Below are 23591 nucleotides of genomic sequence, written 5' to 3' on the forward strand. Positions count from 1 at the left end.
AGATTTCAGATTTTGCTTTTTACAACAAGTGAACGTTTTTCAACTAAGACATTGGCATACTTGGCATACAAGGCATTCAAGGCTTTCATGGCTTTCAAGCGTTCGCGTCTCAATCCGTTCCAAAATTACAGCTCAATAACATCTTTTAGTGTGGATTAGCCGCGAATAATACGACTTGTATATGCGTCTGTAAGTATTTTGAGCGTTTCCGCCATAATGCTCTAGGAGATCGCAATCCAAATACGTTGAAATACAAAACGACTGACAAAAGAGTTTTATAAGCAAAAATCTCGTGATTCGTCGTGTGACCCGGCCCTGTCTGTGCATGACGACGTCAATCATCATCAAGATAACACGCGTGATCAGCATGTGAACACCCAATTGGATCACAATTAGATGTCACGGTGTTGAGGGCCCAATGACCACTGGGTACTATTGCGCCATTTCTCCATTTTGTGGCGGGGGGAAAAAAAAGGCAAAAAAACAAAGGCATTTTATGACTGGGCTACCACAGGTATCCCAGTAAAAACGGGAATTAACTTGAAGAAACACGAAGACTGAGTGACGGGAAAACACGAGCAACGCGACTCTTTTTTTCATCTGATTGGTTGAGGAGGTGACGCTAGTTTCTTGGCCAATCGCAGAGAGGAGCATAGTAAAACTGGATTTTCTTCGACAATCAGACCGGATTGTCTTCGAAAATCGAACAAGAGAATATTCTCTTGCAACGAATGATTACTTTTGTTTTTCCAAATTCACGTTGGTATTCGCGATGTAATTGTAACCACTTTCAAACATTTTTTTTAGTAAACGATTTAGGACAATTTCATGATAAATGCCCTCTCCTCTTTCAGAAAAATTTGGATCAGTTAAACCTTCAACACTTGCCTTAGTATATTACAAAATAACTGAGAAGGGGACACGTGTTTTAAAGGAAGACCGATATACTCAAAAGGGTTTACAAACTATTTCAACTATTTCTATTTTCATTAATTGTGCAAAATTTAAAAACTGTCCTAACGAAATATAAGATATCTGACGAGACGGATGAGGTAAAACAGTTTGAAGCACTTCCTCTTAGTTTTGGCACTTGTGGAATTCTCCTTTTTCCAGGGTATCTAATTCTCCAACAAATCAAGTTTTCTTGGAAAAATTGATGTTATAGAAGTATCATTTTCAACACTTTTGAGTTTATATTCAAAATTCTTAGTTAACTCAGAATATCATACAACAGACTCTGTGAGATATGGTGGACGTCCGTCAAATCTCCCTTTCTCGTTGAACTATCATTAAGTTATTCTGCATGGCTCCCACATCGATATGTTGAGGTCCGAGCCTTTTCAGACGAATGGCCAGTGCACGATCATGACATTCTTTTGCCTGTTGCAGGTCACCAAGATCATGATGCAAAGTACCAAGATTATTGTAACAAACTGCCACATCGACATGTTCAGGTCCGAGCCTTTTCAGACGAATGGCCAGTGCACGATCATGACATTCTTTTGCCTGTTGCAGGTCACCAAGATCATGATGCAAAGTACCAAGATTATTGTAACTGCTTGCCACATCGACATGTTCAGGTCCGAGCCTTTTCAGACGAATGGCCAGTGCACGATCATGACATTCTTTTGCCTGTTGCAGGTCACCAAGATCATGATGCAAAGTACCAAGATTATTGTAACAAACTGCCACATCGACATGTTCAGGTCCGAGCCTTTTCAGACGAATGGCCAGTGCACGATCATGACATTCTTTTGCCTGTTGCAGGTCACCAAGATCATGATGCAAAGTACCAAGATTATTGTAACTGCTTGCCACATCGACATGTTCAGGTCCGAGCCTTTTCAGACGAATGGCCAGTGCACGATCATGACATTCTTTTGCCTGTTGCAGGTCACCAAGATCATGATGCAAAGTACCAAGGTTATTGTAACAAACTGCCACATCGACATGTTCAGGTCCGAGCCTTTTCAGACGAATGGCCAGTGCAAGATCATGACATTCTTTTGCCTGTTGCAGGTCACCAAGGACACGGTACATAGAACCAAGATTATTGTAACTGCTTGCCACATCGACATGTTCAGGTCCGAGCCTTTTCAGACGAATGGCCAGTGCACGATCATGACATTCTTTTGCCTGTTGCAGGTCACCAAGAGCATGATGCAAAGTACCAAGATTATTGTAACTCCTTGCCACATCGACATGTTCAGGTCCGAGCCTTTTCAGACGAATGGCCAGTGCACGATCATGACATTCTTTTGCCTGTTGCAGGTCACCAAGATCATGATGCAAAGTACCAAGATTATTGTAACAAAGTGCCACATCGACATGTTCAGGTCCGAGCCTTTTCAGACGAATGGCCAATGCACGATCATAACATTCTTTTGCCTGTTGCAGGTCACCAAGGACACGGTACACAGAACCAAGATTATTGTAACTGTTTGCCACATCGACATGTTCAGGTCCGAGCCTTTTCAGACGAATGGCCAGTGCAAGATCATGACATTCTTTTGCCTGTTGCAGGTCACCAAGGACACGGTACACATAACCAAGATTATTGTAACAAACTGCCACATCGACATGTTCAGGTCCGAGCCTTTTCAGACGAATGGCCAGTGCAAGATCATTACATTCTTTTGCCTGTTGCAGGTCACCAAGGACACGGTACACAGAACCAAGATTATTGTAACAAACTGCCACATCGACATGTTCAGGTCCGAGCCTTTTCAGACGAATGGCCAGTGCACGATCATGACATTCTTTTGCCTGTTGCAGGTCACCAAGATCATGATGCAAAGTACCAAGATTATTGTAACAAACTGCCACATCGACATGTTCAGGTCCGAGCCTTTTCAGACGAATGGCCAGTGCACGATCATGACATTCTTTTGCCTGTTGCAGGTCACCAAGATCATGATGCAAAGTACCAAGATTATTGTAACAAACTGCCACATCGACATGTTCAGGTCCGAGCCTTTTCAGACGAATGGCCAGTGCACGATCATGACATTCTTTTGCCTGTTGCAGGTCACCAAGATCATGATGCAAAGTACCAAGATTATTGTAACAAAGTGCCACATCGACATGTTCAGGTCCGAGCCTTTTCAGACGAATGGCCAATGCACGATCATAACATTCTTTTGCCTGTTGCAGGTCACCAAGGACACGGTACACAGAACCAAGATTATTGTAACTGTTTGCCACATCGACATGTTCAGGTCCGAGCCTTTTCAGACGAATGGCCAGTGCAAGATCATGACATTCTTTTGCCTGTTGCAGGTCACCAAGGACACGGTACACAGAACCAAGATTATTGTAACAAACTGCCACATCGACATGTTCAGGTCCGAGCCTTTTCAGACGAATGGCCAGTGCACGATCATGACATTCTTTTGCCTGTTGCAGGTCACCAAGATCATGATGCAAAGTACCAAGATTATTGTAACTGCTTGCCACATCGACATGTTCAGGTCCGAGCCTTTTCAGAAGAATGGCCAATGCACGATCATAACATTCTTTTGCCTGTTGCAGGTCACCAAGGGAATGGTGCACAGTACCTATGAAACTGTATGCGTTTATAACGTCTTTGTCACCAAACACCTCGTCACACTGAGTTAATCGCAACATCGTGTTGAAGTACATTAATGCTGATCGGAATTCACAGTGTTTCTTGCAGGTTTTACCAAGAGTTTTGAAATAGTTTCGGTAGTCATAGGGAGTGGATGATCCGGCTTTGATAGCGTCGGATATACCCTCTTCAGAAAATAGAGCATCGATTATCTCACTCAATGTGACTAAGTGAGGAACAATCTTCTTGCTTCTGATAAGAGTATGCGAGTCATCCTCAACCAGGATATGACCTATAACTTGGTAAAACGACAGAATGGCCCCATCAACGGCTTCAAGCTCTTTGTTTTTGGCCAAGGTTTTCATAACAGTATTGATGACCTCATGAACAACCTGATGCACTCGAATGTAGACGTCACTGTCATCTTTTTCAAATAACAGCAAAGAACATTTGCAAATTTTCGTAGCAAGTATCTCAGGATCTCTACGCTCTTCTTTCACTTTCTTAAGATAATTTACAACAATCTCTAGATCCAAAGGGCGTGGTGCACAGACAGAAAGCAAATGAAAAGTGTGCTCTAAAACTTTATCCGTAGCGATCGCCTTCTTTACAGCAAGTGTTGTAGCTACAGTCATGGAGTTTTTGTAACTTGGGTTACTTCCAGCGAGCATGGCTTCTGTTGTACTTCTCTTACCTTGGTCCAATTTTTTCAGAAAGTCATCCCAGCTAAAATTGGGAGTTAATTTGTTGTTTCTTACTTCTCTCACATAGGTGGCAGCGCTTGCCAGGGCAAGTGGTTGGTAGTCTAATACACGAGCAACCTCTTTTTCCATTTCTGGGTCATTAAAACCAGAAAGCATTTCCAACAGAGAGCCGGCTTCATGAGGCTCCATACCTTTGCTGACTGGGATGTGTTGAATAAATGAGCCTGACGGCGGGATAGACGCGGTGTCCTGTGTTGTTATCAACAACTGGCCCTTTGCGCACTGCCCATTTCCTGGATCAGGTAAATTACCATCCAGATGAGACATGTCGGTGACGTTATCAACTATCAGTAGCCACGATGAGTACAGCTCGATTTTCGTGCTGATCAGTGTCCTTAGACTTCTGATCTTCTCATCAATACTCAAATCTTTGGAGATAAGTGTGTTAGTAACAGCGTATTCTGGGCACTTCAGATGTCGAGCGAAAGTGGCGTACGATTCCATAAGTGTTTTAGAGTTTTCAGCATTTAGTGTCATTACAAACGATGTACTTCCTTTGACCTCGTCAAAGAAATTGTTGGCTACAAGTGAGGCAATCTGCGATTTACCACTTCCAGGATTTCCAGATAAGTACAAGTAACTTAATCCCGTAGAATTTTTCAGCGCTTTTAACTGTTCAATTATCTTAGATACATCGGAATCTCGATTTGCGACATCATGAGAAGGCTTAGGAGGAAGAATGCAAAATGAAGAAGCCTCGCTGTTTAACTGTTCTTCAAGGGTTTTCCTTTGTTGTTCTTTTTGCTGAAGTTCCTTTCCTTTTTCCTGCAATTTCTTGTTGTTTTCCTGAATTGCTTTCTCTTTTTCTTGAAGATTTTTGTCTTTGTCCCGAACTTCTCTCTCTTTTTCCTGAACTTCTTTTTCTTTTTCCTGAACTTCCTGCTTGAGGTCGTCCACCTTCTTCAAAACATGTCTCAGCTGCTCTGTGGGAAAACATATTTGAGTTTTCACGTCTTGAATTTCCACAGTGGAAAGACCGAGAGCTAAAAATGCATTTTCCACTTTGCTAATGGCCTTTTGAAACTCTACATCTGAGAGGTGACCTTGTGCGATATGAGCGAACTCTTCGTTCCGAAACAGCCTGAGTTTATCCACATTTGACCAGACGACTGGATCGAGACTATGGATGCAATCGGAAAAAAGAATGGCATAAAACAGCATGGTGCAATCCCACTCAGCTCTATTGCCTTTAATCATGGTCGTTAAGAGACGTGCATGCCTCTTTTGGTTCCGTAGCGATTCGCCATTCCTGAAGTCCGATCCATTTTTGGGATCATCTTTCCATTCTCCTAACTTGGTCTTGTAGAGATTGTCCCATTCTTGTTTGAAGATTTCTCGCAGTCCTTCGGTCAAGATGTCAGTGGTAACGTGACAAATCCTGAAGTAGTTTAGTTGCTTTTCACTGTATTTCACTGAAGAGGCCATACTCACTTCGAACAATTTCTTAAGTTCAGTGACTGTCCTTTGAAAAAAGAAAACAAAATTTGAAAAAAACGCAAAATGCCCTTTGAGTTGTTTTGTCTTAAACTGAGCTAAACAAGTCGAGTACTCTTGCCTTTTATAGAATGAGAGTCAGTGTTCCGTTTAATTTTACAGCAGTGATGCTCACTGCTAATATGTGGCTTACGTCCGAACAATGAGAGTTACCTAGTTAAACCATATCACGAGTCAACTTAACTTTTTCTCTTTCTTAGATGTTAGGTTTCAATTTTTTCTGTGTCGAAATAATGAAGCAAGGATACAAGAGCACCTAGTTTTGAGGTTTTTTACATTCGCTTGGGAGGGTTGATCCTGCACTGGTTCATAGCTGCAATCAAAGAAGTAAAAATTCTCAGGCATCTACGAGTTCTCCTCAATGATTACACAAACCTGAGGCACAAGTCCCAATTCAACGGCAAACGTTCTAAACTGACTCGGCTTAGGAAAAAGAATCGCAACATTTCTCGCACTCCACCGCTATTTTGTTGCATTCACAGGGCTCCCACTCAAAAACAGCACTACAAATTAATTGATTCTCTCCCACCCAGGCCGAAATTGTGAAGAACAGATATAGTTTTCCTCTAAGACGTTTGTTTCACCAGAATGATCTTGTCCTACTTTTCTTGTTTTACTCGTGAAATACAGGCTTCACTTTTCAAGATTTTCGAAGCATCGTTAAGTTGTCGAGACATCGTTACATAATGTGCGGAATATATAAGGCATGATATATTCTGCGAAAAAAGACGTTGAAAATAACACGAGTCCATTTTTTTCGTAGTGAGCATCAAATGAAGTTGTCACAAGGGTTCTAACATGTCTTATCGGACAATAACGGCCCTTGAAATGTTTTGTAACCTTCGCGACAATTTGTAACACAGTAACACCGCTGAAGTAACAATTGATGATGCGGGAATTCAGAAAAATTTCACCCGAGTAAACAACCTACTAAGTGCACGGCTTTGTTTTTTTTTTGCTTTGATTAGCTCTTTTTTTTAAAAGCTACATTAAAAGTGTGTTTTCTATCGATATGATTTTATAAAAAGGGAAAAAAATTAGGTTGACTCAAACTTGATTGGTGACTTGTTATACGGTATAACTCGGAGTTACCACAACGTAAGCGCACTTGATTGAGGCACATTGCTAGATTTTGCAGAATTTTGGCTAATGTTATTTTCTTACTCGTACTTGAGGTATGACAAGTTGTTTTTCGTGATTATAGGGAGATTAGATACACCAAACAACTGCCTTACCCACCCCTTCCCTTTTTTCACCTCGAACCTTTGATAAAAATTATCACACTGAATAAAACGTTTGTTTCTTAACTTCTTATTAGGATTTGTAAGGGTTCCTTTGTGAAAAAACAATTAAAGGCAAAGCAAAAGAAAAATCAACAATGGATGGGCTGATATGCAAAAGTAAGTAGCGAGATTGTAAAAGAGCAAGTTTGAAAAAAGCCCACTGGAAAGGAAAAAAATGTAGGTGAAATTGGCAGAATATGCTAAATTATGCTGTAATTTTTTTTTATTTTATAAAAAGTGTAAAAAAAAATTGCTCATTGAGCCAAATTATGCCGGTCAAAATGCATATTCGAGAAGGGCCTACCCGGTACCCGGCACCGGAAAAATAGGGCTTGCGCCAAACAGTCATGCCCGGTGAGTGCGCGGTGATTATGTCAGTCAGGGCAGTGTTGGGATAACTAAGCGCAAATACGTAGTTGCAATTTGAAGTCAGTTCAAAAAATTCTATTGAAGTCCCTCCTATACCCGCCTACAAGGTGTGAAAATCCTTTGAATTTCCCGAAAGATACTATCTAGTTTTAATATCATACTGATCTATATGATATAGCTTTGCGATTATCAGTTCCGGCATAAAGCTTAAAGGGGAGAAGTTCAAGCTTGCCTCTGCTGTTCCGTGTACGTTTTAATAGTGGTTGTGACAAGGACAAAGAGTGTTGGAGCAGTTAAGCGTATTTAACTGGTAATTAATGGCACAGGTTTAACAAGTGGAAATTCACGGGCACAGTTGAATTCTCAAGATAAACACTCGTTTGCTATCAGTAGATAAGCAGATAAATAATATATTGTTGATTTTATTATTTTTGTAATGGAATACGGAGGGTTTTACGTCGCTTTGACTAGGATAACGACGTAATGAGAACAATCAAACCAAAAACATAGACTCAACCGGAAATCTTTGGTAAAGAAATAAACAAGTAAATCAAGTTTACACAATAGAGTCCACCCTGGATCGGATTTCGTGTTCGAGAATGTTCCAATCGGATGAATGTTGTACAATTTAGTAAACTTATGACTCAAAACCTTTGATTCAAAATTCAAACCTGCATTGTAGGTTTCCATCATCTATCTTTGAATCTCTCGTCTCCCCGCGTCTTTCGTTACCAGGAAATCTGACTGAATTCAGGCATCAACTATTCGCTATAAATATAACAATGAATAAGGAAGCTAAGAACGGCAACAGCCGCGGGGAGAAAGCCCCTTTGAGTTTCTCTCTTCCTCGCCTCGGCTCATGGCTAAATCTTTGCCTATGTGGTCTTACGCTCTCAGTGAAATAAATAGGAGAAAACTGCAATGCGGAATGGTTCACAATACTCTCAGGATACATAAGACCTTTACTAGACTGACACTTAATAGAACTCAACCTAATCTCCTCAACAATGAGAACTACTAAAGCACATTTGGCGGTATGCGCCAAAAAAATTTTAAGGGCAATGTTAATCGATGGAATGTAAATGATGGACAAATGTAAAACGTATCGCAATAAGTGCAAGTTACGCAGTAAATGACATTGGCGGAGGAATACGTAAAGTGATCAGTGATCTTAATAGATCTCTTGGGTCCCGATATTTCCTCTACGTTATGAATGAAAGGACAAGTTTTGCATCGTGAGCGAGCGCATTTGGAAGTTCCAGATTGGTCATTGGCTTGAAATGAACTTTTACAATGGACAGACCTTTCGGATTCCGCGCTCTGATGCTCTACCACTGAGCCACAGTGACTCTACGGTGGACGAGGTCTATTACGACACGCGTTCTGCATACTGTTAGGATCAGCCATGTCGATAGTGTCATGTTTTGTCAAGATAGAATAAGAGAAATGTGAATGTTATTTCGGTCATACAACGTGAATCAATGATATTTATCATACTTACTGTGTCGAAATATTTCGGAGATGCACAGCAAAGTTGTTATGCTATCACAACAGTAAAGAGTAAAGGTTCCTGTCTCGAATCATCCACAGTCGAAAATGAAAGCGGGAGACAGTCAAGTCATATGACGTATGATTATCAATAAATTGACGGCAATCAGAGCGTTGTGTTTGCGCAAAGATTTCTGGGATCGCCACCTGGCAAACATGCAACTCGCTAAAAACAAATGTATGGCGAGAGGTCGTTTCGACGTCCAAAAAAAAAAACGATTTTGGAGAGAGATTATCACTTTTTCGCCGCTGTTTTATTAGAAATAGATTTGGATAATGTTTATACAAGAAAAGCGTAAGTTTTTGTCAGGAAAACCTTCAAATATGTGGTAAGAAAAACCGATTGACATTTCTCCATGCACAAGGTTTATTTTGAAATTGACTTCGCTTAATGGTCTCGAAATTCGGAAATATTAGCTATAAATCACCAGAAAATAAATCAGTACAGCCTTTTGACATGTGTTAGGTCTACTTCTAGCTTTTTTCTTGCCTTGGTGATAAAAAGAGCGCTACAACAGCTACCTCGAGATATATATTGTTAAATATTATCGTGATACATTGAAGTGATTAAACACCCACATATACCTTGCTTCTCTGTTGTGATCAATGAGAACGAACCAGCGTTGATAATCGACTCAAAACTAAACCCTTCCTTCTGCGACAATGAGTAGGTACAAACGAGTTGCTTAATTAAGGAGCGATGCGCAACTGAATATATGTTCAGAGTTCCCGTGATCTTGCTTTTCCTGACAAGATCGTCCAAGGAGGTCGAGGAGAAAAGTGGCTGCTCAAAAATCTTTGGATTATTCTCAAAACAAACTATCACTTGACTTGGGAATTTCCTCATGTTTTTAACCGCTCATTTCGTCCTTCCGAAGAGCAGCGGCTCGGTGAAAACAATTTCCATCACCGCTGTCAACGACTTCTCTCCTTTGAAGAGGTATATTTTAAAATGTCGTAATTTGTTTATTTAATAAGTCAACAAGTATGAGAATAGGCTGTACACACATAAACACAACTGAAAATGATTAAACGAGTAATTTCCTAACGATTTATGGCTAATTTTGTAAAATGTTGCTACCATTACACGATGACGATTTTGACAATAAGCCTCAGGCAAGGATAGACGTTCATCGGTATATTTTATGACATATTTCGTGGAAATACCAACCAAAATTTACACTTCCCTCGAATTAACTTTGTCTTTATACATTTATAGTAAAACCACGGCGAAAAAGCATTGATCCCTCTCCAAAATCGGTTTTTTTGGACGTCGAACAGCAGCTTGCAATGTTTGCCTAGTAGCGATCCAGAAATTTTTGCGCAAACGCAAGGATCCGATTACTGACAACTCATTCATTAAAAGCCTGTTCTAAATGTATGTTGGGCCGTTTATAATTAAAACTTATTAGAAGCCATTACCACTAAAGCTTGTGAAAGCTTGTTTTGAAAGTGTGAACCACAACATTTTAAACAAAGTTTGCGTGATCCAAGTATGCGTGACATCAAGAATTTAACGGCTCACGCGATTTCGTGTGGACACGCAAAGTTCTGTTGCGTGACAATGTCGAGCATTCTTTGAGCGAAAACGTTGAAACAAGCAGCGTCAGCGCGAGACAAAAGCGAAGAGGTAGAAATACATGGTTGAAAAAATCCTCAAAGCCTTATCGTAACAGTCCTGTGCTTGCTGCAGTCCGCCCATGTCGTGATGAACATCACCCAGTTTGTTGTAGATAGTTGCGACATCAACTTGCGAAAGACCCTCACTTTTGAGACGAATGTCGAGTGCTCGTTCACTGCACTCCTTTACTTGTATAAGGTCAACGATCGCTTGGTGTATACAACCCAGGTTATGATAGGTAGTTGTCACTTCAATATTTTCCTGTCCGAGTTGTTTTGTTAGAATGGTCAAAGCACGATCATGATGGCTCTACCGCTTCTTGTAAATCACCCAGGTCGCAATGTACAAGGCGTATATCATTGTACGTTGTTACCACATGGACATGATCAGGTCTGATCTTTTTTCAGACGGCCTGTCAATGTACCGTTACAACACTCATGCGCGTTGAAGGTCACCAAGGGAATGATAGACAGAACCCAGATTATTAAATTCAGTTGCTGCATCAACATGTTCAGGTCCGAGCTTTTTCAGACGAATGATCAGTGCAAATTCATATCACTACTGCCTGCTGCTGGTCACCGAGGGAACTAAGGACGGTACCAAGATTATTGTGACTAAATCGGTGTGACATCGTTTTAGAAATAAAATTCTGATGAGAATACGATAAATCGGTAATTTATGCGATTTTTTTTATACTTTGGCGACTGGTCAATGAGGCTTACCGTTCTTAAACCCATAAATTGTGCGGAATTGCGCTCATTTTGGAAACTTAATGACTTCAGGTTGGCGATTACAGTTGCTGTAGCCATAACATCCGATATATACACCTTCGCTGTGTACTTCCTTCGTCAAGCATCAACAAATATAACCCCACAGTATCTCTAGATGAGTTTTGACTAGTCTATACTGAAATAACAGGAAGCCAATAGTTTTTCCCATGAACAATTAATGTAGCAAGAAAAGAAAAGAAATTGAAGTTCACGCACCATCGACATTCATCGATTAAGTAAGACGAACTGAGAAACGACTGAGGACAATACAATGAAACGTTGTGTTTGATTGCTAAACAGCTTCTGCTGTAACATAGCATCATTGTATTTACATTAAAATAAGCATTTGAAATTAACCAGTATTTAACGAAGTAAAACTAAAATCACTTTTCAGAATTACCATTTTTTCAGCTGAAAGTTTGTGTTTAATGCTCAGAGATGTCAGGGTGCCAGTGGAAAAAAGTGATAAAAATCTACAAGTAACAACAACTTAAAAAAATGGCTTAGACAGTTCCATTTTTGGAAGATTCTCAAGATAATAATAAAAAAAAAACTGTTAGAACACTAACAGATACTTTTTCTAATCTGTAATATTGATACATCTCAAAATGTTTGAGTTGTGGAGGCATGTCTCCTAAAATAGGCCTTTCAATGAGGTACATGGTTGATCTGTTTGCGTAACTCCATACACTGATCTCTGTCAATAAAAAGACTGTTTGCTTTCACTTCAATATCTTCTTCCAAAGAAAGTTGCTTCCTGATCAGTCCTTTGAGGGATGCTTCTGCATCAGCCAGTTTTTCCCGCAGTCGCTCAACGTTGGTAGAGATCTCAAATACTTCCTCTATCAGCCGATACTGTACACGGTCTCGGCAAAGCTCTACATTTGGCCTAAAGGTTCTGTTCTCCAGTCGCGTCTGAGAAACCTTCATTGGAGCCTCTTTATCAGCAATAGCTCTTTTGAGCATTTCAATGTTTTGCTCCATGGCAGCTATTTCTTCCATCACCTAAGAAAATAAAAAAGTTAAGTCAACTGTTTTACTCCCACTATCTAATTGTTAATTCTCCTCCCTGGTCACTACATATTTCCTTGTAAATTAGTGGTAAGAATTTGGTGTTTGATCAAGATAACTTCTAGCTGATAGGTCTGACTATTCTCATCACCTGTTTTCTGGATAATTTAAAGATATTTGGGGTTAATGAATCAGATATAATTTCTACTGATATATTTTGCCAAAAAGCCTAGTTATTAAAAATCATTATGATGTAATAAGGATTATTTATAACAACAAATATACATCATCATCATTTTACTGTCAATTGGTAGAACTTTGCCAAGCAATAATTGTTACTTGATGTTTGATTTGATTTTATTTAGATTCTTATATCTCTTGAGACATTGAAGTAATCAGTTGTGAAGGAATTTAAGTTGTTAAGGTCACTATAACTCACCTGGGCTAAATGTTTTTCTAACTTTGTTTTTGCTTCCACAGTTTCTTCAATTCGCTTCTGGAATGCCAGGTTAACAGCTTGGCATTGGGCTTGAAGGTCACTTAAGGTCTGCATAAGTATACCATCTATGATGCTACGCAGATTAATGGAAGAATTTTTCTCGCGTTCTGCCTTAAGAACATTCTTGTTGGAAAAATCTTCCCATTCATCAGGAGTTACAGAGCTGAAAACAAGATTGCATAAGCTTCGATAAGAAAACAAGAAGCTAAGATCACCAGCTATTATGAACGATGTGGATTTTATACCTCTACATTACAATTTGATCACATTTGTTTAGCTTATAAGGCAGATCTCTTTGTGAAAGGGACAGGGATTTAAGGCGAATGTTGAAATGAAGTAGTGAAAGACACCAATCTTTACAATACTTAACTTTTTTTTTCCTGTCCTGGCAAAAACTGTGAAATCAAAGCACTGTTTTTCTACTACATGTGAGTATGTGCAGAGTAAAAATTTCACTTGTTTTAATTTTGGTAAATTGTCCTTGATCCCTACAAACTCAAAAAAGTTTTCACAAGGAATCGGTCTGCAGTTTGCCATTAATTTAATTGAAAAGGTCCATTTTCATTCATTAAGATTGATAACAAATTTTCTCTGAGTTTAAAAGCATGAGGAAAGCTATTACAAAATCAACTCACTTACTTTTTCTCCACCTTAACAGCATCTTTGGCAAAGCGCAGCCCAGCTGAAGTATTTTCTAGAGATGCACACTTGTTGTCAATATTATTGGCTTGGAACTTGTCTTTCCTGTCTTTGTCCAAGTAGTATTTGGCTGATCTTAAAAGCCTGTAATTTCATGGAAGGTAATTATAATAACTATTTTAAAATAAGTGGTACTTTTGATGGAATGATTAATGGTTGTTGACATCCGTACGTAGTTCTTAAAGTCTTTCAGTTTTGTATTTATGTAGGAAGAAAAAGATGACCATCTAAGCTAACATGTTCGGCTAATAAAAGGATATAAAATATTGGTATGTGATAGCCTCGAGATTCACAAGATTAATCATCTGCTGTTGACAGACCGCATTCTTGCAAATTCACGATGATATTATTACTATTTTAGAGTAATTTTTTTATAAGCGATTTCAACAGAAAATCTACGATCTAGATATGTACAAAGAATAACCATTGGCGGACTTGCCTTATTTGCTCAGTTGCTTGTTCAAGAGTTCTCTGTAACAGGGCTTGCACTCCTTCAATAACCTCCACCTCCTACAAAAATCGATCGCATTAAAAAACCATTCATCGAATATTTTGAGAAATTGGTTAAATATGAAACGCAAAATCGCTTTATTACCTTTTGAAGTTGCATTTCCACATTGTCGTGGACGAGATCAACTTTCATTCGCCTTTCGCGGTTGACCAGACATTGTTGAGCGATCATAAGAGGGAGTTCTGTATCTGCCAAAGCTTTCTCTACTCGGGCTTTGAACTGAAGTAAGGTGGAGATTTCGTCTTCTGTTTCTTCCTGCTTCTGATCTAACTCTGATTTCCAAAAACCTATATCAGTGATTCGCTGTTCAAGCTTCTTATTGACGTCCATTTGAGTTTGTGTCGTACGAACTTCGGTTTCATGAGCGAGTCGAAAGCTTTCATCTCGAAGCCTTTCTGCTGCAGCGCGTTCCCGTTCAGCATTGAAATATTGAAGATGGTTCGAAGCGTGCCATTCTTCGGGAGTGTACTTCGGTGGAGGCTGTACTAACCTGGCCATCTTGCTTCCTTTTCTCAAAATGTCCGTCTTCAATGGAGTAAACTTGATTTGTAATTCTTGTTGCGGGAAGTCCTGGAAAACAAGCCGACGTTCCTAAGCAACAGCTGATCAGGTGGGTCATTACAAATTTGAGCCGATTGTTGCTAAGAAGAACTGTCAGCGGTAATACATCTTAAATTAAGATGGCGGACGATTCTATCCATATGAGTGTGGTTCAGATTGGTGAAAGAAAATTACGGTTTTTGGAATGGGCAACGACAGACGACACGATTTCAAATTCACAAGAGAAAAAAGATAACATTCCTTTATTTCTTGGGGCTGATGTGCTATCTGGGTGTTCTATCGCTGTATCTAACTTACCAAGGATGCATGCGAAGTTTTCCAAGCAAAGCCTAGCTGTTAAAGTTAACTTCCCCAATTCTCTTCGATTGCATGGCATCCATGGCTCTGCTCGTGGCGTTTGGTTCTACTCAATTCAAGGCCTTTTCAGAGTTTGCTTTGAGTATTACAATCGCGAGGAACAACTAGAATGCCTAACAAAGCTCTGCGCCTCGTGGAAGTTAAGATTTACAGACAAGCCATTTAGGCAAAGAGAAATTGAACTCAGCTTTCAAGATACTCTCAAACAACAGGTGGAAATCCCTGCAGGCCCAGGTGACACAGATTCAACTGGACAGCCTTACTCGGATAAAAACGTTAACCCATCAGAAATCACATCCACTAAAATAACGGAATCTGATGGCAACATTTCTCACTCGCCTGCATCAGGTTCTTTTTATCACGGATGCATTACAACACCCAACTGGAAGCGATACATGAAAGAAATCGAGAGAATTTCGAAAGAAGCAGATCATTGCGACTTTGAAGATCTTCTTGACACCATTATTAGAATTTTAAAGGAGTATGAAGTTCAAACAACTCCTAAACAAACTGGATTGTCAAGGGTACTTGTAGCAGTTAGCAAATATCTTGGTGATGAATTTAATAGACTCCAGCTTGAAATCAGCGAAAGAGTAACCGAGTTCAAAAAAAGGCATATAACTTCAATTGATAATCTTCCCCCATCATCGATTCTTGTCAAAGAACTTTTCCCTGAGTGTATGCAGGTTTTATTGTTGAGTTGGATGGGAAGCAGGGATGGTGGACAAGACATGAACAGCATTGTGCAAGTGATATTAGAACTTGTGAATATGAGCCTGGTTTCAGGTGTTGCTCATGTCTTGTATTCTAGGTTGATACAAACTGATACAGTTTAATGTCTGAGTGTTCTCTCTAATCTTATTATATGTAAAATATTTTATAGGCTTTTGACAAACCTCAGGGGGTGCAAACTTTTGGCAGTTTAGTTTCTGCCCATAATTTAATAGGTTACAGTCTGAATTAGTGTCTTGTAAGTCTTCCTTACTGTAAAATTTGACAAAGAGTGTTTGTACAAATAAAAGAAACCTCTTGCACCTGTTGGTATTTCAAAATTATTAATACAGCTGACAAATTTGGAAAAGTGATGAAGCATTTCTGAAGGGAAAGGGGTAGCGATTACAGAAGTCAAATGTTTCTGATTAAGATATATGGGGAATTAAGGACAAAAAGAGGATAACAAGGTGATTTATACAATTTTTACAATTTGGCTTCCTGTTCTATGGGAAAGAAATATAATGACATTATTGATGAGAGAGAATCAGTAAGAATGGTAAATGCTGTGCCATTCATCCATCGACCAGACCACATGGCACTTAAGGTGAGTGATGTGTCAGCAGCTTATTGGCAACATCTAACTCATACCAAAATGTTGCAATTTTACATATGCACAGTTATGGCTTTTCTCAGCAGGGAAATCCTGCCAGCTTGTATATAAGTCATGAAGTATATGAAGGTAACTTCTTTCATTTTAATACTGCAACTGTAAGTTAACAGTTTGCATAAATTTAGATTAAAATCTACATTCAACATACATCAAAAATAAATAGGACATTTAATACAGATGACCCTTTCATCTGAAAGGCTAACATACTCAATAATTTAGAGTAGTTTTTGAAGTTTACTGAGGTCTAAAACCCACTTCTTCAACCCCATCAGGCATTTCTTGAAGTTCAATTAACTCGTCAAACTGCTGTACATGAAACTTTGATACCTGGTGGTCTATCATTGTTTTTATCACTCTGTAGCCCTGAACTGTCTCAAACAAAACAAAGACTGCCATAATAATGTTGACAGCTCTCTCCATTGGCATTATCAACATACTCTCATTGAGCAGTAGCATTAACGTCAATGGGAGCTGAAGCACTAGGGTTAAGATCCAGAAACCAGCAAGCTCAGGAACCTGATGAAGGGAAAAAGAGTGATTAAGGACAGTGGTGACCTTGGAATAATTTTGTTTCAATCTTAGTAACCTTTGGTTAAATTATACAAAAAAAAATTGTAAAATAATTGTGAAAAAATACTTTGTGGCTGACATGACCCTGCCTTCTGTCTCAGCCAAAAGACTCGTCAGATACCTCTTGGAATTTTCAAGAACTTGTTGAGCATCCCCCTAAAGTAACAATGTTGGCAGACTGGCCCTCTATTGCAGAAGGATGCCCAAAAGCATGTTCACAAGTTACAAGTTATACAATAATAATTTTTTTGTTTGTTAATTTGTTTTAAATCTCTTTTTTTTCTTCTTCTTCTGGCTGCTCTTGCCCATTAATTCTTACACCTATGCCACTTGTCAACAAATCTCAAAGCCTTAATAAAGGTACTATGCTCTTTTTTCATACATCATCACCAATTTTTACGTGTTAAAGAACAATCGATTCAACATATTTTGAAAAGGAAGATTAGATGTCTCAGTCTACCTTTTCCTGAAGATTTCCAGCATATCCCAGGTAAAGTCTGGCAATCTCCACCAGTGCCATCGCAACATATATAACAATTGTTATGAACTTGTATACTGAGTCCAGCTTTTGATACTAAAAGATACAGAAAGAGAGTATCACGGCTATTTGCAGACCAAAAGGTATTTTTCAATCTTTTTTTTTTTCATCCACTGAGTTGATCATGTGAATAAGACTGATTCTTAAGCTCACATTTTGAGCATTAGCCATTTTTTAGAGCCAATTTGTCCTGACAAAGGGCTAATTTTTGGAAAGTTGGCTTTAGAATATCTTTACTGTGGCCAGCTCACATTTTTAACTAAGTTGATAAAAGCAAATCATCTTGCAATACCCCAACTGATGTAACAATACAGTTTCTTTAGAATCTTAAACTGCTTCATTTAATTTTTAAATATTTACCAAATTCAAATGTAGTTAATCTAAACTAGTTTCCCATCATTTCAGTGACTGAGAATTTGACAATCAAGACTTGCAGTGTAGCCTTTACTTTCATTGAGTAATAGGTGATTTTTGCAAGATGATAATTGGTCAGTTTATTTAAGAAAAACACTTGCAGATCAGGTACAAATTTGAAAGTTGCATCCACCTGCTTCTTAGTTATTACATATATTACAGAAATGTTTGCGAACATAACTAAAAAAAACAAACAAACAAAAAAAATTGTTGAGTTACAATTATGTAGAGGCAAGTTATCTAACCTTTGCCACAAGCATGACAATGCATGTTATGTACCAACAAGGGGAAAAATAGACATTGAAGTACAATGACATCTGCAAGGCCAAGTTAGATACAATTTCATTTCCTAGGAAAGACAGTGAAGGTGAGATGAAATTGCTGATACATCACTTAAATTCATTTGAATTGAATTGAATTGAATCTTTATTAAGTCATAAGATAAATAATCACATATCCTATGTTACAACATTAAAAGAAGGCATATATATAAATTACAGAGAAAATCAAGATAAAAATTATAAGACTAGATTATGTTTAAAAATTAAGCGATTAACAAACGTGTTTTTGAACCTATCAGTGTTTATTTTAGGATGGTGACTTGTCTCTTTCCTCAGATTGTACTTGGTTAATTTCTTTTTTGGCATTATAGCTCTTAAAGGGTGTATTGTATTATTAAAAACATTCTTGAAGATACGCGTGTCCTGTTGAACTAACAATTCATAAACATTAATGTGATCGGATGTATACTTGCGCTTATAACATCGATCTAAGAAACATTGGATTGTTGTTAATTCGGAATTTACAGCGCCAAATACGGACAGCCCGTATAATATATTTGGTAGAACCAGATTTAGAAACAGATGGTCTATTTCGGCCTGATTGTACCCTTCTTTCCTTAAAGATCTTAAAATGAACAGGCACTTGTTTGCTTTAATTAGTTTTTCCCGAATATGTGTTATGAACCTACTGTCTTCCTGAAATGTTACCCCTAAAATAGTAAGCTCTTTTGTCTGTGGTATTCCAGACACCATCGGAAACTCTATTGTACAACCTTTCTTGCGGAAAATGATTTCCTTGCACTTAGATGGATTGCTACACATACCATTACTTCTAGACCACTGGGAAAACTGATTAATCAGTGCGATAGAATTGTCATTATCACCTATCACAGGCGAGATAATGGTTGTATCATCTGCATATTTTACCAGCACGCTCTTATTGTCCAAGTGTATCTCTAAATCACTGAGAAAGACATTGAACAAGTGCGGCCCGCTGACACTTCCTTGGGTGGTACCTTTGTTGACACTTTTCCATTTTCCAATAAACCCATTTCTAATGACTCTCTGCTGCCTGTCTTCCAAAAAGCTTAGATACCAGTTAACTATAAAAGGATTTAGGGGGAGTTGCTTCAATTTGTGTGAGAGGAGATCGTGTTTCACACTATCAAAAGCCTTGCTGAAATCCATAGCGAATAGGCGTACCGCTTTGCACTCTGGGATATCAAGATATTGATTGACAGTATGTTGGATAGTCAGTAGAGCATTGGTACAGCTCCCTCCCTCTATGTATGCAAACTGTGAGATCCCAGAATGTTCATCGTTCATCAATTTATCCTATTATGTCAGATTAAAAAAATTTAAGAATCTCACAGCCCGTTTAAAGATAAGCCGACGGAATCTTTGCTCCCTCCCCCCCCCCTCCCCCACCTACCGCCAGGTCCTATCATAATTCACCTAGGAAAGAAGGTGTCACTTGGGTCACAAAACTCTATGGCCTTAAGAAGATTTTCTAATAACGCGGGACTGAGGCTTTTCATAAGAAATAACATCTCAACAGTTTTGTCGTCAGCCATTCATTTTGAGTCCCACACGAGTTTATTTTGACGTTGCTACGTTGAAAAAGTGACAGGTCTGGGATCAAAAAGGTTTTCAATACGTGAAGAATTACTAACAATAATAGGGGAAAGAGAGTTGCTAACCTGAGCTCACCATATGGTGTCGTGGATGGTTTCGTATCGAACGTGATGAGGGAAAAACAGTCTCTGTTACTGAGGTAAATGCAGCCCTGAGAGCGTCTGCCATGTTTGTTTGTGTTTTCCAACCTTCCCAAGATGCAATGGTATGCGAAGTAGCTTCGCCTGTCCCATACGACCCTGCGCTCTTGCAGAGGTCAAGACAAGATGGCGCATCTTTGGCGAGTTGGTAAATGAATATTGTCAATTATGCGTTCGATTGATACTCTATACTAATTATATTTACTTTTGAAAACTCCCTTAGTACGAAAGATTACAACGCACAATTCTTTGGCGATCAGAACTATTTCGGTGTCGTCCAACAGACTTGCATATAGTAAGTACGAACTTTGAGCGTTAGGTAACTTCGAAATATCATGCTCTTTTAATTGTTATTGAAAAAACGTTTTAATGTGTTACGTTTGTGTTTTTGTAGAATACATATCAAAGGAATCTCAAGATATACCTATGGATTGGCATAGTGCCACGGAAAGGAATGCACAGTCGCTTTTCATCACAGAGTTGCTTAGAGGTGAACAAATTGAACTGTTTCAGCGTTTGATTTAAATATAAACTTAGCACCCAACGTTCTGTTTCCGAGGCACGTTCAAAGGAGGGGCCCAATGGGTTCAGAGGGCTTAAGCTCCAAGATACTCCGTTCACACCCAATTTATTTGATGAGTACCCCCCCCCCCCCCCCCCCGCACCCTCCTTCCCTTAAACTGTGGCCTCAACTCTACGCCATAGGTTAAGTTTGCCTTAGTTGATTAATGCAGTGTTGTTTGACTTTAAGTATGACATTTACCATGGGTTAGATATCAATTGTAATGAGTCAATGCACAAAACAAGGGTTTCCCCTAACCTATGTTGCATAACTTGTTGCTAGTCAGATTGTGAAACAAGGGCACCTTCTGAAAAAAAGGGAAAATCAACATGCTTAAAAAAAAACCCTTTTTAAAATACACCTCATTGGTTTAGCTATCACATCAACTTCTAATCACTGGTAATTATCATTAGATAGTTTCCATTGGGTCCTGACACAGGGCAACAGTTTTTGTTAGACATGAAGCTACCCAACATGCTATTTGCAGCCTTAAATGACAACACCCCTTGAACATATGGATAAGGTTAATGGACGGTCATCCGAACATGGTTACAACTAGCATATGATTTTATAACAATCATCTTTTTTTTTTTTCCCTTTCAAAGTGTATTACATAACAATGGGAATGTCACACAATATTTCTATTTCAAGGTCTTCAAATGACATTGAGCAAGATGTTCCAGGAGCCAGCAACAATTAACTATCCCTTTGAGAAAGGCCCATTAAGTCCTCGGTTCAGAGGGGAGCATGCCTTGAGGAGATACCCATCTGGAGAAGAGAGGTGCATTGCTTGCAAGTTGTGTGAAGCTATCTGCCCTGCACAGGTAAATTTTATATGTACATTTGTTGGGAGATGAACTTTGTTTGTTTGTCTCACGATAGAGTCACTTACAATGTAGATTGTGACATTTCGACTGCAATACTGCTAGTCTTCATCAGGTGATGAGGTCGATTGTTTATGTGTTGCTATTTGTAGCATGTTGGTATGCTGCTATTGATGCATTTTTGATCTTCATTATAATTCTGGTTGTTAGATAGTGTTCTCTCAGGTCCTCATGAATCGGCTGTTGTGTTATTTGATTGTGGGTATTGAAGCTTTAGGAATGTCGATTCCGCTATCCCTATTGATGTTGTTGGGACAAGGTCTTAAATGGATAGCCTCTTTGACCCTACATGTGTACCAGTGGGGGTCACGATCAATAAACTTAACCTTGCTCCAAATAGGAATATGCCCATTATGTTAGCAAGCTCTGAAACCACAGAGGTCTGAGTAAGAGCAAACTGTATGTCTCTGTCATATTCTTATATACTTTCTTGCATTGATCTCCCAGTTTCACCAATATACACTTTGCTGCATTTGCATGGGATCTTGTAAACGACACCATCTTGTTTTGATGGTTCCAGGGTGTCTTTAGGTCATACTAAGTGAGACCTAAGTGTTGTGTCCAACTTGAAAATGGTTCATATGCCTTGATGTTGTAGGCAGCGGCAAAGAACCTCTGATGCACCCTTTATGTAAGGGAGAACAACAGTTGATTTAAATTCCTGTGCTGGTTCTTTGTTGGCTGTTTTTCTTTCAGAGCTGAAAAACATCCTCATCTTTCCTCTCAGTGTAACATCTAAGCTTGACAGCCGCCCCTTGTGAGAGAAATAAACCCACACCCCTACTATGAGGAGTTTGTGGAGTCTCCTCTTTGGGAGGAACAAACAAAGACCGAACTTTAAAGAGTGGTAGAAACTGAGCCTATTAGATGTGACAATTTAAGTTATCTTGTCAGCTGTATACCTACAAAAAATTGATATTAACATTGCTGATAAAAGAAGTGTGGAACATTATGAGACTTAAAAAGTAAAAAGCTTATAGATGTTCACATTGAAATCTACAATGTTTGCAATTAGAAAGGGAAGCTTGAAATAAAAACAACAACAAAACAAAGAAAAACAAAACTAAGTCTTGTCTACCAACTGAGCTATAAAACCCAGGAAGTGGTGGTCACATTTTTGTAGACAACTGCATAATGTCTTTATGACAAGATAAATTCTCGTCACAAACTTGACAATCTCCAGTGTTAGTCAGTAAGCTGCATAATGTTTCTCAAGTTTAATGTGTTGTTATCTACAGGCAATCACCATAGAGGCAGAACCTAGGGCAGATGGAAGTCGACGAACAACACGCTATGATATTGACATGACAAAATGCATCTACTGTGGCTTTTGTCAGGAAGCTTGTCCTGTAGATGCAATTGTGGAGGTATAGAGAATTGCAACACATAACGATTTTGGGATTATTAATGCATGAATGAAACTGAAAAATGGAATTAATTCTCAAATGATTACTGTTTTTCATGGCAATATAATTATGGCCACATCTTATTTAGATATTGGTTCTCAACATTTAAAAAGGTTGTTAAGGTTCATTATTTTAAATTTAGTTTGGATGCTGTTATCCATGACAAATATATTTACTTTTACAAAATTTAAAATTTCTAAGAAAATGTGTGTGGCATATTTTGCTGTCTGAGGTTCTGAAACTTTGTTCCAATAGACACCATATACAGTATATTTCTATGGGTGCTGAATTTTTATCACTGATATGCTCCTCTCCCTCAAAACTGATAAATGGTGTAGTCTAAGTGTTCATGTTTTACATGAAAATTCCTTTTTTTACCATAACTTTGTTTTCTATTAATATTTTTCTTTGTTTTAAGGGTCCAAACTTTGAATTTGCTACTGAAACTCATCAGGAGCTGCTTTACAACAAAGAAAAACTTCTTAACAATGGTGACAGATGGGAGGCTGAAATAGCTGGGAATCTTCAGGCAGATTTTCTTTACAGATGAAGGGATTCTGTCATTTAAACCTTTGATTTCTAACTTTGTAAAAAAAAAAAAGTCCTGTTCTTTACCTTGCACAAAATAAGACCCTTTTGAAGACTGGAGGTGCATGTTGAGGATTGGTCTTCTGGAAGTTGTTTTTGACCTCAACTGCATTATCTTCATCAAAGACTGTTTA

At 38.7% G+C, this 23591-nt stretch overlaps 5 protein-coding genes across 5 annotated transcripts; 2 read left to right on the forward strand and 3 right to left on the reverse strand.

Annotated features, from left to right (window-relative positions):
- Positions 1 to 366: 366 nt before the first annotated feature.
- Positions 367 to 8380, reverse strand: LOC131780989 (uncharacterized). The gene is made up of 3 exons (XM_066162312.1): positions 8150 to 8380; positions 2849 to 5794; positions 367 to 2470 (listed from the first exon to the last, which is right to left on the reverse strand). Exons 2-3 carry the CDS (start codon positions 5755 to 5757, stop codon positions 1261 to 1263), a joined length of 4119 nt encoding a protein of 1372 aa, XP_066018409.1. The 5' UTR covers positions 5758 to 5794; positions 8150 to 8380; the 3' UTR covers positions 367 to 1260.
- Positions 8381 to 11696: 3316 nt separating this feature from the next.
- Positions 11697 to 14699, reverse strand: LOC131781015 (tektin-1-like). The gene is made up of 5 exons (XM_059097656.2): positions 14222 to 14699; positions 14066 to 14136; positions 13567 to 13710; positions 12868 to 13090; positions 11697 to 12422 (listed from the first exon to the last, which is right to left on the reverse strand). The coding sequence occupies exons 1-5, from the start codon at positions 14633 to 14635 to the stop codon at positions 12066 to 12068; spliced, it is 1209 nt and encodes a 402-aa protein (XP_058953639.2). The 5' UTR covers positions 14636 to 14699; the 3' UTR covers positions 11697 to 12065.
- On the forward strand, positions 14468 to 16039 carry LOC131781016 (uncharacterized). Its single transcript, XM_059097657.2, has one exon. It carries the CDS (start codon positions 14818 to 14820, stop codon positions 15889 to 15891), a length of 1074 nt encoding a protein of 357 aa, XP_058953640.2. The 5' UTR covers positions 14468 to 14817; the 3' UTR covers positions 15892 to 16039.
- Positions 16040 to 16266: 227 nt separating this feature from the next.
- On the reverse strand, positions 16267 to 20059 carry LOC131781017 (transmembrane protein 17). Its single transcript, XM_059097659.2, has 4 exons — positions 19943 to 20059; positions 18207 to 18310; positions 17470 to 17583; positions 16267 to 16955 (listed from the first exon to the last, which is right to left on the reverse strand). Exons 1-4 carry the CDS (start codon positions 20043 to 20045, stop codon positions 16674 to 16676), a joined length of 603 nt encoding a protein of 200 aa, XP_058953642.1. The 5' UTR covers positions 20046 to 20059; the 3' UTR covers positions 16267 to 16673.
- A 60-nt stretch (positions 20060 to 20119) lies between these two features.
- On the forward strand, positions 20120 to 23529 carry LOC131781027 (NADH-ubiquinone oxidoreductase subunit 8-like). Its single transcript, XM_059097667.2, has 6 exons — positions 20120 to 20165; positions 20241 to 20312; positions 20412 to 20507; positions 21231 to 21403; positions 22702 to 22830; positions 23288 to 23529. The coding sequence occupies exons 1-6, from the start codon at positions 20144 to 20146 to the stop codon at positions 23417 to 23419; spliced, it is 624 nt and encodes a 207-aa protein (XP_058953650.1). The 5' UTR covers positions 20120 to 20143; the 3' UTR covers positions 23420 to 23529.
- Positions 23530 to 23591: the final 62 nt, after the last annotated feature.

The sequence above is a fragment of the Pocillopora verrucosa genome, chromosome 2, assembly GCF_036669915.1.
Source record: "Pocillopora verrucosa isolate sample1 chromosome 2, ASM3666991v2, whole genome shotgun sequence".
Classification (NCBI taxonomy): domain Eukaryota; kingdom Metazoa; phylum Cnidaria; class Anthozoa; order Scleractinia; family Pocilloporidae; genus Pocillopora; species Pocillopora verrucosa.

Excerpts from the sequence above, each read along its gene's own strand:
- LOC131781016 (XM_059097657.2), top strand. The coding sequence starts at position 14,818 with ATGGCGGACGATTCTATCCATATGAGTGTGGTTCAGATTGGTGAAAGA.
- LOC131781027 (XM_059097667.2), top strand. The coding sequence starts at position 20,144 with ATGGCGCATCTTTGGCGAGTTG. Across the intron at positions 20,313-20,411 it reads GTCCAACAGACTTGCATATA|AATACATATCAAAGGAATCT; the intron begins GTAAGTACGAAC and ends GTGTTTTTGTAG. Across the intron at positions 21,404-22,701 it reads AAGCTATCTGCCCTGCACAG|GCAATCACCATAGAGGCAGA; the intron begins GTAAATTTTATA and ends TGTTATCTACAG.
- LOC131781015 (XM_059097656.2), bottom strand. The coding sequence starts at position 14,635 with ATGGCCAGGTTAGTACAGCCTCCACCGAAGTACACTCCCGAAGAATGG. Across the intron at positions 14,137-14,221 it reads TGGAAATGCAACTTCAAAAG|GAGGTGGAGGTTATTGAAGG; the intron begins GTAATAAAGCGA and ends CGATTTTTGTAG. Across the intron at positions 13,091-13,566 it reads GCTGTTAAGGTGGAGAAAAA|CTCTGTAACTCCTGATGAAT; the intron begins GTAAGTGAGTTG and ends TCTTGTTTTCAG.
- LOC131780989 (XM_066162312.1), bottom strand. The coding sequence starts at position 5,757 with ATGGCCTCTTCAGTGAAATACAGTGAAAAGCAACTAAACTACTTCAGG. Across the intron at positions 2,471-2,848 it reads CTGGCCATTCGTCTGAAAAG|GCTCGGACCTGAACATGTCG; the intron begins GCTCGGACCTGA and ends TCGTCTGAAAAG.
- LOC131781017 (XM_059097659.2), bottom strand. The coding sequence starts at position 20,045 with ATGGCAGACGCTCTCAGGGCTGCATTTACCTCAGTAACAGAGACTGTT. Across the intron at positions 17,584-18,206 it reads TTGTCATGCTTGTGGCAAAG|TATCAAAAGCTGGACTCAGT; the intron begins GTTAGATAACTT and ends TGTATCTTTTAG. Across the intron at positions 16,956-17,469 it reads CTGGAAATCTTCAGGAAAAG|GTTCCTGAGCTTGCTGGTTT; the intron begins GTAGACTGAGAC and ends TCCCTTCATCAG.